This window comes from Bos taurus, unplaced genomic scaffold (genome assembly GCF_002263795.3).
Source record: "Bos taurus isolate L1 Dominette 01449 registration number 42190680 breed Hereford unplaced genomic scaffold, ARS-UCD2.0 Leftover_ScbfJmS_2074_122, whole genome shotgun sequence".
Taxonomy (NCBI): domain Eukaryota; kingdom Metazoa; phylum Chordata; class Mammalia; order Artiodactyla; family Bovidae; genus Bos; species Bos taurus.
This window is the reverse complement of record NW_020191161.1, coordinates 43,645-57,358: the sequence shown is the minus strand read 5'-3', so window position 1 is coordinate 57,358 and position 13,714 is coordinate 43,645. Positions and strand designations below refer to the sequence as shown.

At 46.1% G+C, this 13,714-nt stretch overlaps 1 protein-coding gene across 2 annotated transcripts; it reads left to right on the top strand.

Annotated features, from left to right (window-relative positions):
- The first annotated feature begins 5,426 nt into the window (after positions 1–5,426).
- Positions 5,427–13,347, top strand: LOC104976366 (uncharacterized). 2 transcript variants are annotated; one of them, XM_024989095.2, is made up of 3 exons: positions 5,427–6,275; positions 10,991–11,198; positions 12,665–13,347. In XM_024989095.2, exons 1-2 carry the CDS (start codon positions 5,849–5,851, stop codon positions 11,173–11,175), a joined length of 612 nt encoding a protein of 203 aa, XP_024844863.1. In that variant the 5' UTR covers positions 5,427–5,848; the 3' UTR covers positions 11,176–11,198; positions 12,665–13,347. The 2 variants fall into 2 exon arrangements, with proteins under 2 accessions (XP_024844863.1, XP_024844864.1); XM_024989096.2 differs by lacking the exons at positions 10,991–11,198; positions 12,665–13,347 and adding an exon at positions 10,109–10,196.
- Positions 13,348–13,714: the final 367 nt, after the last annotated feature.

Genomic DNA, 13,714 nt, shown 5'->3' with positions numbered 1-13,714 from the left:
CTAGATCCCACATGCTACAACAAAGATCGTACATGAGGCAATGAAGATCTCCAGTGCCACAACTGAGACATAGTGCAGAAAATAAATTATTTTTAAAGCCAAACTTTGAAACAGTAAAATGGTGACTGCCAAGAGCTGCAGGATGAGGGAAATGGGGAGATGATGGTCACAGGGTACAAGCTTCTAGCTATAAAATAAATAAGTTGTGAGACTCTAAGGCACAGCATGGTGACTACAGTTAGGATATAATTAAATATATAATATAACCCTCTTATATACTTAAAAGTTGCTAAGAGTGTAGATTTAAAAAATGTTCTCAACGTAGATCCCCAAAATGTAATTATGTGAGGTGATGTGAGGTGATGAACATGTTAACTAACATTATTGTGGCAATCATTTCACAATATATACACGTGACCGATCATCATGTTGTACATCGTAGACTTACACAATGTTCTAGGTCAATTAAATTGCAATAAAGCTGGGAAAAAATAAAGTGACTGTGTATTCTACAGCACACTTTATACAAGATTAGCACACAACAATCAATTGCATTTATATATACTAGCAGTGAACACTGGAAATCAAAATTAAAACCACAATAACATTTGCAATTGCTCCAAAGAAAATAAAATATGTAGGCATGAATCTAACAAAATGTGTACAAGATCTATATGCTGAAATATAAAAAGCATTGATATATGAAATTGAGAAAGACCTACAGAAATGGAGAAACATATTGTATTCATGGATTGGAAGACAAGACACATGAAAGCTGTCAGTTCTTCCTAAATTGTTCTGTAGGTTTAATGCAATTCCTAGCCAAATCTGAGAAAGGTTTTTTGTAGACATAGATGAGCTTATTCTAAAATTTATACAGAAAGGTATGGGACCCAGAATAATTAAAACAATTTGAAAAGGAAGAATAAAGTGGGGGAACCACTCTACTTGATATTAATCCTACTATATATCTGTAACAATAAAAACTGGATGCTGTTGACAGAGGGATAGACATAGAAACTGATATAAGGAAAGAGACAAACTAGGAATGGACCCATACAATACCCAACTGATGTTTGACCAAGGTGTAAAGGCAGTTCAATGGAGGAAAGATAGTTATTTTTAAAATGATGCTGGAGCAACTGGACATCCACAGGCAAAAAGTGAACCTCAATCTAAATCTCATGTCTTATATAAAAATTAACTCAATGAATCACAGATTTAAATGTAAAACTTAAAACTATAATACTATAAAATATAGGGGAAAAATTGACCTAGGGCTAAACAAAGCATAACTTATATGCAGAGTACATCATGAGAAATGCTGGGTTGGATGAAGCAAAGCTGGAATCAAGATTACTGGGAGAAATATCAATAACCTCAGATATGCAGATGACACCATCCTTATGGCAGAAAGCGAAGAAGAACTAAAGAGCCTCTTGATGAAAGTGAAAAAGGAGAGTGAAAAAGTTGGCTTAAAACTCAACATTCAGAAAACTAAGATCATGGTATCTGGTCCCATCACTTCACGGTAAATAGATGGGGAAGCAGTGGAAACAGTGACAGATTATTTTCTTGGCTCCCAAATCACTGCAGGTGTTGACTAAAGACATGAAATTAAAAGACACTTGCTCCTTGGAAGAAAAGTTATGACGAACTTAGACAGCACTTTAAAAAGCAGAAACATTACTTTGCCAACATAGGTCTGTCTAATCAAGGCTATGGTTTTTCCAGTGGTCATGTATGGATGTGAGAGTTGGACTCTGAAGAAAGCTGAGTGCCGAAGAATTGCTGCTTTTGAACTGTGGTGTTGGAGAAGACTCTTGAGAGTCCCGTGGACTGCAAGGAGATCCAACCAGTCTATCCTAAAGGAAATCAGTCCTGAATATTCATTGGAGGGACTGATGCTGAAGCTGAAACTCCAATACTTTTGCCACCTGATGCAAAGAGCTGACTCATTGGAAAAGTCCCTGATGCTGGGAAAGATTGAAGGCTCGAGGAGAAGGGGACGACATAGGTTGGATGGCACCACCGACTCAGTGGACATGAGTTTGAGTAAACTCCAGGAGTTGGTGATGGACAGGGAGGCCTGGCGTGCTGCAATCCATGGGGTCACAAAGAGTCGGACAGGACTGAGCAACTGAACCGAACTGAACTGAAACAAAGCGTTCTTAGACTTATTGTCAAAACACAATCCATAAGAGGAAAAACTGACTAATTGGACCTCATCAAAATTAAAAATGTTTGTTCTATAAATGCTTAGGGGAAGAGGATGCAATCTGGTGGAAAACATTTGCAAACCATGTATGCAACAAAGGATCAGTACCCAAGTAAAGAACTCTTAAAAATTGACTGTAAGAAACTATTCAATTAGAAGATGCCAAGATATATGAAGAAACATTTCACTGAAAAGGATATACAGATGTTAAATACACACAAGAAAAGATAGCAGCTGTCATTAGGCATTAGGGAAATGCAATTTAAAACCACAATGATATATATCACTGTACTCCCATCACAATGGCTAAAATGAAAAATAATGACAACAACAAATGCTGACAAGGATGTAAAGAAACTGGATCTCTCATTCACTTCTGGTGGGAATGTAAATAGTGTAGGCACTCTATAAAAGCATATGGCATTTCTTACAAAACTAATCATGCACTTGCCATACAATCCAGGAACTGTACTATTGGGCATTTATTCAGGGGAAATGAAAATTTAGGTTATGCAAAATCTGTAGACAAATGTTCATCGCCCCTTTATTTGTAATTGCCAAAATTTGGAATCAATCCAGATATCCTGCAATACATGAATGGTCAAACAAGCTGTGATACCTCCATACCATGGAATACTCCTCCGCAGTAAAAAGAACAAACTCTTGACATTGGAACAACTTTAATAGATCTCCGGAGAACTATGTTGAGTGGAAAAAGCCAACTTCCAAAGGTAACCTATGTATGATTCCATGTAATATTCTTAAATGACAAAATTACAGAGATGGAGAACAGTTTAGTGGTTGTCAGGAAGAGAGGGACAGAAGATGAGTAACAGTGGAGACCCTTGTGGTGTTGGCACTGTTTAGTATCTTGACTATGGTGGTGATCACATCAACCTACACGTGATAACTTTTCTTAGAGCTGTACACACAGGCAGATGGGTGCATATAGAATTGTTGAAATTGGAATAAGGCGGATAGATGGTGCTGATGTCAATTTCCCGTTTGTAATAGTGTACTATAGATATGCTCTGCCAGGTGGCCCTGTGGTAAAGAATCCACCTGCCAATGCAGGAGACATGGATTCGATTTCTGGGTTGGGAAGATCCCCTGGAGGAGGAAATGGCAACCCACTCCAGTATTCTTGCCTGGGAAATCTCACTGACAGTGGAACCTGGAGAGCTACATACAGTCCATGGGGTCACAAAAGAGTAGGACAGGACAGTGACTAAACAACAACTATAGATATACATGATGTTATCATTGGGAGTGAAAGGTATTTGAGATCCCTGTGAATTATTTCTTACAATTGCATATAAATCTATGATTATCTCAAAGTAAAACTTCTTAAGAATGACTATGAGATGATCTGTGCTTGATCCCCCATTTAATAAGTAGAGAAAAATAAAGCATAGAGATAATCATCAGTTTAGCTTGAAAAAGACCTGGTACGAAGTCTAGGTTAGGACCCACGTTGGAGTTCCCAATTCAGAAATCAAGACTGGAATGAATATAAGGACCAGCAGCATTTACACTCATGAAGAACCTTTCAGAGCATTCCAGCACCCCCTTATACAGTTGCCAAGGGTACAAGATATCCTGAGCAAAAACTGCCCAGTTGAAAAGAACCATTTGATCATAATAAATCATTGGAAGCTTTTAAGCCACTAGGTTTGGGGATGGTTTGTTATGGAGTAATCAGAATACTACATCAAGCGAGGGGAGCCAGTGGTTGTAGCCAAATAGATGAGTTGTTAAATCTCAGTGAGTCTACTGATTTTTAATACTGGGATCTATGCTTGTCCCCGTCTGTTCCCTGACACCCATTTTCCTGAATACTCTCTAAGCACATTGGGAGTGATGATGGGGGTTGGGGGATGCAGATACAAAGGAAATTAAACAACCAGTCCTTGGCCTTGAGGAACTCAGTATAGTGAGACAAAACATCAGTGCCTTAAGTGGCATGAGAATGGTTAAGAGGCAACAAATCAGCAAGTTCAAACTAATATGCTGCTGCTACTGCTGCTAAGTCGCTTCAGTCGTGTCCGACTGTGTGCGACCCCAGAGCCGGCAACCCACCAGCCTCCCCCGTCCCTGGGATTCTCCAGGCAAGAACACTGGAGTGGGTTGTCATTTCCTCCTCCAATGCATGAAAGTGAAAAGTGAAAGTGAAGTCGCTCAGTCCTGTCTGACTCTTAGCGACCCCATGGAGTGCAGCCCTCTAGGCTCCTCCTTCCATGGGATTTTCTAGGCAAGAGTACTGGAGTGGGGTGCCATTGCCTTCTCCCTCAAACTAATATAGTACAGCACAAATTGAATGCATGTGGTAATGTGTGGCTACCTAGGTGGCAGGATGGAGCTAGACATTTTGGGCCCTGAAGGCAACATTTCAGAAAGGGCCAAGTTTTCTTTGTTAACACTGAAATAAACATCCCCAGCAATTCAGGGCTAGTTGGATGATATTAACACTTGTGAAGAAAGAAAAAAAAAAGAGTTAACTTCCAGGGATAATTATTTTTGTTTTCATTCTCCTTTGTTCTCTCTTCATGATATATGATATGGTTTTGGCAAGCACAATTGCTCTGAGCATCAGTTTCCAAATCTATAGACTGGCAATAACAGCCAGAGAGCAGCGGGTTGAAAGTCAGGAAATCCTAACTGGAAGGTCAAATCTATCTAGCGCGGCCTTCCATACATCAGGTCTCCCGCTCCCTCCTCCATCAGTTTCTTCTGTGACAGGAAGAGGTTGATTAGAATGGTCCAGAAGTTCCTCGCCAACTCCAACACTTGAGGCCATGGACAGATCATTCGGTTTGTTGTGAGAGTTTAAAAAGTAATGATGATGCATAGGAAAGTACTCTGTAAGCCATAAAGTGGCATGTTGATGTTAAGAGTATCAAATATAAGGCAGTTCCACCTTGAAAAAATCCTGCAGCTCTCCTTTAAATTTAGGAGCTCAAAATATAAATGGGTACTGTCTGTCAAGGCACCGCTTTCAGGCCCTTAGAGAATTCTGATAATTTGTACCTCTTGCTCATGGAATAAACTCAAATCTGGACTAGTCCATCTCGGGTTCACCAAGGGGTCAGCAGTGATATTGCGATTTCACGGATGGGTTCTTGGTGAGCCACTCCCAAGTTTTCTTCAAGACACCTAACAGTCACTGGAGACCCTTTCCCTGGGTCTTAGGAACTCTCTTGGTGAACGAAAGCAGATTTCTAAGTCGTCCCTTGTCCCTCCACAGACACACACTCATCGCCATCCTGCCTTGAAGGGCACCAACGTTTTGTCACTTTACTAGCCGCGATGTGGATTTGAGATACACCCCGAAATGATCAGCAGCCTGCTATAGGGCATCATTTTCGAGGCCAATTCATCCCGCGTCCCGCGCGCCGGCTGGGGACCAGACCAGATGCATGCAGAGCGGCCGTGGTGCCGGAAGAGAGGAGGCTGAGGGCTTCCAGCAGGGAAGTCGGAGGGCAGCCGGGGTCATCAGGCCGTGAGCAAGCGGCGGGGAGCTCCTAGGCGCCTCCAGCGCGGAGCGGGAGGAGGGGCCGGAGGAGATGTGCGGTCCCTTTAAGACCCCAACGCTCGCTTAGCCAGAGGAGCGGGGGCGGGGGGCGCTGCGTGATGGAAAGTCGCCCGCTAAGCCTCACACTTTCTCCCGATTTCTTAACTTTCGGGTCGGGCGATAGGGGAGAAAGCGGCGGTATCCGGGAGGCGAGAGGGTGCGGGCTTGCAGCTGCTGCGTGGTCGCGGACTTCCCGCCCGCGCCGAGCCGCCGGCCTCACGGGCCGAGTAGGGGGCGGGCGGCGAGCGGGTAGGTGGCCCCGGGCCGCCGCACCCGCGCCTTGGCTCTGCCCCAGGGAGCCGGGCGAGCTGCTGCTCCCTCGTGGTGTGAGGGCGGTGATGATTTTCCTCCCCCCCACTTCCGAGTCCTCCTCCCCCCTCGCACGCACTCTAGCTCTCGCCACAACCTGCGAATCCCAGACCTCGGAGGAGCGCCCCGGAGAGCTCGGAGCGCCTGCACGCGTGGACCACGGAGGCCGGTGGCCAGGTCAGTGAGAGGTGCCCGGCGCCTGCTTTCCCTCTCTTCCTTTCCAGCGTTTGCACAGGTGGGCCGTCTTCCCCCAGGGCACCCCAACCTCCCCGAACCTGCCTCCTCAGCCGGCTCCCTGCTCCAGCTGCCCGCGGCCTGGCTGGAGGTGGGGCCCAGGGCGCTGCACCAAGGTAGGTGGGTGGGTGGGGAGGGGGGTCGGCTCCCTCCGGATTTGAACTCGCCACTCCCGCTTGGCCTGCGTAGTTCCAGGCTCTGGAGCTGCGGGGAGGCCCCTTGGGTAGCCATCTAACAGGTTCTGAAGTCACCTTAGTGATTGCCTGTGTCCCGAGTCTTTTTTGCTTGCTTGCTGAAGTGCCCTGGACCAGTAAATGGTTCCCACGTACTCAAGTTAAGGAAACAGAGCAGAAGGGGCTGGAGGCGCCTCTGTCCTCCTTGTGGACATCTGCCTCATTTTCTGGCCCAGACCACTGGGGTCAGAGTTGGACCCGCTAAGCTCAGAGTGCAAGGCAGTATTGCCAGAACTCAGGGCCTGGAAAGCCTGCCTTCTAGTTCCTGTCGGCCCTGCCACTAACTTTATGAGAATGGGCAGTTGAGTTCTCTGGGCTCCAGGATGCCCATTTTGAAGGTGGAGTTGTTGTGGGAAATCAAAAGGAAATGATAGATAGCACGGTGTTTTGCAAACCAAACTCCAGTCGTTTGTCCATCATAGCAGCGACGGAGGCATCTCAACTCAGACCAGAGACACCCTGGCCAGAAGCTGCCATTTTTCAGGGCCAGCCCACTGCCAGTGAATGGAGCTTTTCTTGTTGGGTGGTAGACTGGGGAGAGGATTTTAGCTGAGGGACTCTGGCCTGCGACTCCAGTGTCATCTTACTGTTTGTCCAAAAGAGAATTGTTACCCTGGGGGATGTCCTACAGACAATAGTGCATGTAAGATTACAAGGGTAGTGAAGCCTCTAGGAAGGATTAAAGGAACACTGTGGGGCATGACGGAGAAGGCAATGGCACCCCACTCCAGTACTCTTGCCTGGAAAATCCCATGGATGGAGGAGCCTGGCGGGCTACAGTCCATGGGGTCGCTAAGAGTCGGACACGACTGAGCGACTTCACTTTGACTTTTCACTTTCCTGCATTGGAGAAGGAAATGGCAACCCACTCCAGTGTTCTTGCCAGGAGAATCCCAGGGACGGGGGAGCCTGGTGGGCTGCCGTCTCTGGGGTCGCACAGAGTCGGACACGACTGAAGCGACTTAGCAGCAGCAGCAGCAGTGGGGCATTAAGAGCTGGTTGACCTGCCCATCCTTTAGCCTTCCTTTGGGAATGTCTCTGATTCTATTCTACCCAGGAGACCTCTTCTGAGAACAGACAGAGCCTTGGCACTTGGCCGCCCAGATCCCTTGCAGTCACAGCCAGGCAAGGAGCCTTTGGTCCCCTGGCTCGTTGCAAATGAACTTGGTGAATGCTTGTTTCACGAAGGCACCTTAATGGGTACATTTCTTTAGGATCTTATGTGTTTCGTAGACTCCTGTAAAGCCCACTCACCCTCCCCAGCTCCGCAGCATTGGTCTCAGAATTTTTGTTTTCTTTGTTGTTTTCTTGTTGGGGCCTGGCTTTCCCCCAGATATGTCAATGGCTACATTTCTAAGTAACCTGTAAAAGAGCCAGCGCAAGTTCCATGGCACAACAGCCTGTGTGAAGCAGAGAGTTAGTGCCGAAATAACACCAGTTAACTGGATCAAAGTATAATTTGAAAAATTAAGGACAGTTTGGCTCTTTGCAAGTGTAAGAATCGGCACATTTGCTGAGCAATGCTCACTCGTGTTTATTGTTGCAGCCCCAACAAATGTCTTGAACTGTTCTCCTCCCCCCAAAAGAAAAAGTTAAAGGGATAAAGAGAAATTTAACAGAGTCCTGGGGAGGGAACTCTTCTAAGTTTATAGCTCCATACAGAACATAAAGGCAGGACTTCAGGATCTTGTAAATCAAAAGTGATTATTTATAAAGAGATTCATTTTCTGATGTTCTTCAGCCCAGCCAGGGAGGCCACAGGGATGACAGGAATGCCAAAAGAGATTAATTGCTCTCTAGTCGCCAGCTTTTCTCTTTGCTCATACCATTAGTTGAGACCCAAGAAAAGCAAAAAAAGAAAAAACAAAAACCAAAACCTAAGAGCCGTTTTCTTGCCAGCTTGAGTTATGAGGCAATGCTACTGTTCACCAAATCACCCAACCATTGTACAAGAAAAACAATCCCGTTGGTTCTTGCATAGGGAGACCCGAAAACCACGGCTTCAAAAATCCCCCCTGAGAGCCATATGTGATTATGATAAATTAGATTTCAGTGGTTTAAAAAAAATCTTTCTCCTTTGGAGACTTGGGGAATAAGCTTATTAAAGAAGGCTCGGGAAGAACCTCACTGGGGTGAGTCGCTGTGTTAAAGCTGTTCATGGAAATGATTTGCTTCAAGGGAACCTGGTAACTCTAAGAGGACAGAGCTGGACATTCTGAGTGATTGAAGGAGGGCAGAAACTCCCAGAAGGGATATGGTCGTCAGAACCCAGGTCTTTTGAAGGCTATGAACATGTCCCAGGAAAATTTAGTCGTTGTTTAAGGAGCAGGAAGGAGGTAGAGAGGCAAATCGGTGCTGCAAATCCTGGCTGATACCATAAATTATTCTCTATGACCAGTTCTGCTTTGGTTACATACTCTTAATTTGAAACCATGGATTTTAAATTATCTGGCCAACTTCATAATATTTAAAGTAAGAGTGGTGGCATTCACATCGTGGCCCAAAGACAATTCAGTTCTCCAGAATGATCATCTTGTATTCCATCCAGCTCTCTATACTCAATATTTAGGTTGGACCTGCTGAAAAGATTGTTGAACTCACTTCCCATCCAATGTTAATCCCAGACTAAAATATGGTGTTTCTTGAGTTATTTAAATATTTTCAAATCCCGCTTTGGAAGAGTTTTGCCAGCTCTCAAGTCGATGGAAATGACCTGTGGCTGGATATAATCGATAGCAAACCTTCTGTGTTCTAAGCCTCAAAAAGCTTTCCACTCCTGAAACTGGAAATGCAGTTCTCCTATTTTTAGGAATGGTAGGTGCTTTTGGGGTGGTCTTTTGCGTGGTGATGCAATGTGAACATATTACCTACTTAAGTTTGCCCAATATTCCTTAAATGGTCCATTTAAAATTTCCATTTCACAGGGGACTTCATGTGAGAGGAATATGTCTGAACCATTCAGGTGCTTACATCACATCCATTTGCTAATCACATCTGTCTTTTCCAACATAAGTAACCAAACTGAAAATCCTTATAGATCTCATAAGAGACACAGGCAAAACACTGATCAATGCTTGCCCCATCCCTGAAGGATTAAAAATAATGGTAGTCTTGAAGCTAAGATCAGTTGACTTTGGTTTCAGAAATTGTTTGGGTCACTGCCTATTATTTTTATCTTGTTTGCCAAAATGGCCATTTTGCAAACCCCAGTTTCCCTTTTCTCCCAAAGAAAATCTCTTGAGAAGTCAACTTTAATTCCCTTAGAAATGAGGATTTCAAAATTTATTTTTTCTTTCCTATGACTTGCCTGTAAGGATTTAGCCTTAGCGTTGGATAGGAATGTATGTTCGTCCACTTAAATTTTCCCCCACAGTCTTTGCAAGGCAGGAGAGGCAAGTTCTCTTTCTTTGCAGGAAAACAGTGCTTACTACACATGTAAATTCCCCCAGCCCTTCCCGCCCCCCAGTAGGTTAGAAGCCTGAGATAAGAGGTCTCCATCAGTTCCAGTAGATCTGTTCTTTTTGTCTGCTTTCTTCCCAACAGCTTGAGTACACGGGGCCCTGAAAGTTTCAAGTTGCCTTTTGCACTGGCTGGAATGAGAAAAAAGTGGAAGATGGGCTGCATGGGAGGCATGAGATACATCTTTTCCTTGTTGCTGTTCTTTCTTTTCCTAGAAGGAAGCAGAACAGAGCAAGTAAAACATAAGTGTCTTGAGTTTAAAAAAAAAAAAAACAAGATACTTTCTTGTCATTTCTTTGAGAAGGTGCTTATAATCTGAAGAGATTGCGAGTTAGCCCAAATGTGGCCCTGCCACGAATCTAAGAAAGTAAATGTTACTGGTTTATGTGTGAGTTGATAAAAGGAGAGCTTTGAATCAGGCCAATGAATTTGGGGCTGTTTTTCTGATTATCATGTAGTTTTCATCTCATAGAACACATGACACATTAGTTATTTTCCATTTCCTGTTCTGAACTGTACAAATTTCATTCCATTTTACGTAATTCTAGAAATATCTGACAGATGAGCTGGATTTTTTCCCAAATTTCAGACTCTTCAGCAAAGGATTTCACTTTATGAAAAAGAATAACACAGAAAAGAAAAAGAAAAAAAAAAAAAAAGTAAAGCAGGCTCTGCCTATTCTCTTCTGCTGAAAAATGAAGAAGGAAAAAACCTTCACACGAACTGGATTGAGATGAAAAACCCTTTGAGGAAATTGAGATTCCAGGGACCGTGAGCAAATTGGATGCCATTTGTTGAACAGAACGTCCCTGCAAAGCCAGGGAATATTTCTAGAAAATCAGCGATCCGTGTCATGGGCTGACACTTTGGAGAAAGCCGAGTGGCAGGAAAGGGGGGTAATTAACCCTCCTTGCGGCCACATTTGGGAGACTTATGAGTAACCATTGACATCTCTGCCCTTGTTAGGAGCTGTCTGCCTGCCTTTGCCCACTGTGAGCCTCACCTTCTTTGGGCCATTCGCAGCCACCTCCAAGGTGGACCCTGGCTCTGCATTTGAAGGAAAAGCCCTCTCTCTAGTTCCCCTTTTTGGCTGCATCAAAAGAAGCACAATGTGGAACTGGTCCAAGACGGGGCATTCTCTGCTCCACTGAACTTATTCATGAGAAGGAAGTGTGTAAGTATGCCTGGTAGGAACTGAAACAGCATCTGAAGCCCATCACTTCAACACGTATCCCCTTTATCAGCTTAAGTTAAATATATTGGGCATGAGGCTCTCTGTTAGGGAGAACAGTGCCGAATCTGTTCCATTGTTACCTGTCTTTCTGCTTCACTATGGTTTTCATAGTAAAGTGAGTCTCCTTCCTGGAAGAAATGGGGCTTTTGATTAGGCTTTTAAACATGAGTGATCCATTGTAATCTCGTATGATTGAGACACAAAAAAGGAAGTTTGAGCAGGGCACAGTAGGAGCAAGAGAGCTTAAATCAGCCTCTTCTCTTGTAGTCCTCAGCCGACCCATTTTCCTGAATACTCTCTAAGCACATTGGGAGTGATGATGGGGGTTGGGGGATGCAGATACAAAGGAAGTTAAACAACCAGTCCTTGGCCTTGAGGAACTCATTATAGTGAGACAAAACATCAGTGCCTTAAATGGCATGAGAATGGTTATGAGGCAACAAATCAGCAAATTCAAACTAATATAGTACAGCACAAATTGAATGCATGTGGTAATGTGTGGCTACCTAGGTAGCAGGATGGAGCTAGACATTTTGGGCCCTGAAGGCAACATTCCAGAAAGGGCCAAGTTTTCTTTGTTAACACTGAAATAAACATCCCCAGCAATTCAGGGCTAGTTGGATGATATTAACACTTGTGAAGAAAGAAAAAAAAAAGACAACTTCCAGGGATAATTATTTTTGTTTTCATTCTCCTTTGTTCTCTCTTCGTGATATATGATATGGTTTTGGCAAGCACAATTGCTCTGAGCATCAGTTTCCTCATCTATAGACTGGCAATAACAGCCAGAGAGCAGTGGGTTGAAAGTCAGGAAATCCTAACTGGAAGGTCAAATCTATCTAGCGCGGCCTTCCATACATCAGGTCTCCCGCTCCCTCCTCCATCAGTTTCTTCTGTGACAGGAAGAGGTTGATTAGAATGGTCCAGAAGTTCCTGCCAACTTCAACACTTGAGGCCACGGACAGATCATTAGGTTTGTTGTGAAAGTTTAAAAAGTAATGATGATGCATAGGAAAGTACTCTGTAAGCCATAAAGTGGCATGTTGATGTTAAGAGTATCAAATATAAGGCAGTTCCACCTTGAAAAAATCCTGCAGCTCTCCTTTAAATTTAGGAGCTCAAAATATAAATGGGTACTGTCTGTCAAGGCACCGCTTTCAGGCCCTTAGAGAATTCTGATAATTTGTACCTCTTGCTCATGGAATAAACTCAAATCTGGACTAGTCCATCTCGGGTTCACCAAGGGGTCAGCAGTGATATTGCGATTTCACGGATGGGTTCTTGGTGAGCCACTCCCAAGTTTTCTTCAAGACACCTAACAGTCACTGGAGACCCTTTCCCTGGGTCTTAAGAACTCTCTTGGTGGACGAAAGCAGATTTCTAAGTCGTCCCTTGTCCCTCCACAGACACACACTCATCGCCATCCTGCCTTGAAGGGCACCAACGTTTTGTCACTTTACTAGCCGCGATGTGGATTTGAGATACACCCCGAAATGATCAGCAGCCTGCTATAGGGCATCATTTTCGAGGCCAATTCATCCCGCGTCCCGCGCGCCGGCTGGGGACCAGACCAGGTGCACGCAGAGCGGCCGTGGTGCCGGAAGAGAGGGCGCTGAGGGCTTCCAGCAGGGAAGTCGGAGGGCAGCCGGGGTCATCAGGCCGTGAGCAAGCGGCGGGGAGCTCCTAGGCGCCTCCAGCGCGGAGCGGGAGGAGGGGCCGGAGGAGATGTGCGGTCCCTTTAAGACCCCAACGCTCGCTTAGCCAGAGGAGCCGGGGTTGGGGGGGGGTGGGGGCGGCTGGCGCTGCGTGATGGGAAAGTCGCCGGCTGAGCCTCACACTTTCTCCCGATTTCTTAACTTTCGGGTCGGGGGATAGGGGAGAAAGCGGCGGTGTCCGGGAGGCGAGGGGGTGCGGGCTTGCAGCTGCTGCGTGGTCACGGACTTCCCGCCCGCGCCGAGCCGCCGGCCTCGCTGGCCAACTGGGGAGCGGGCGGCGGACGGGCAGGTGGCCCCGGGCCGCCGCACCCGCGCCTTGGCTCTGCCCCCGGGAGCCGAGCGAACCGCTGCTCCCTCGTGGTGTGAGGGCGGTGATGTTTTTCCTCCCACCCACTTTCGAGTCCCCCCTCCCCCCTCGCACGCACTCTAGCTCTCGCCACAACCTGCGAATCCCAGACCTCGGAGGAGCGCCCCGGAGAGCTCGGAGCGCCTGCACGCGTGGACCACGGAGGAGGCCGGTGGCCAGGTCAGTGAGAGGTGCCTGGCGCCTGCTTTCCCACTCTTCCTTTCCAGCCTTTGCGCAGGTGGGCCGTCTTCCCCCACGGCACCACAAACTTCCCCGAACCTGCCACCCCAGCCGGCTCCCTGTTCCAGCTGCCCGCGGCCCGGCTGGAGGTGGGGCCCAGGGCGCTGCACCAAGGTAGGTGGGTGGATGGGGGGGGGGGGGTCGGCTCCCTCCGG

Bases quoted from the DNA above. Each gene is read 5' to 3' on its own strand.
- LOC104976366 (XM_024989095.2), top strand. From the start codon at position 5,849: ATGGAAAGTCGCCCGCTAAGCCTCACACTTTCTCCCGATTTCTTAACT. The intron at 6,276-10,990 runs GTCAGTGAGAGG...TGCCCTTGTTAG, and splicing joins CCACGGAGGCCGGTGGCCAG to GAGCTGTCTGCCTGCCTTTG.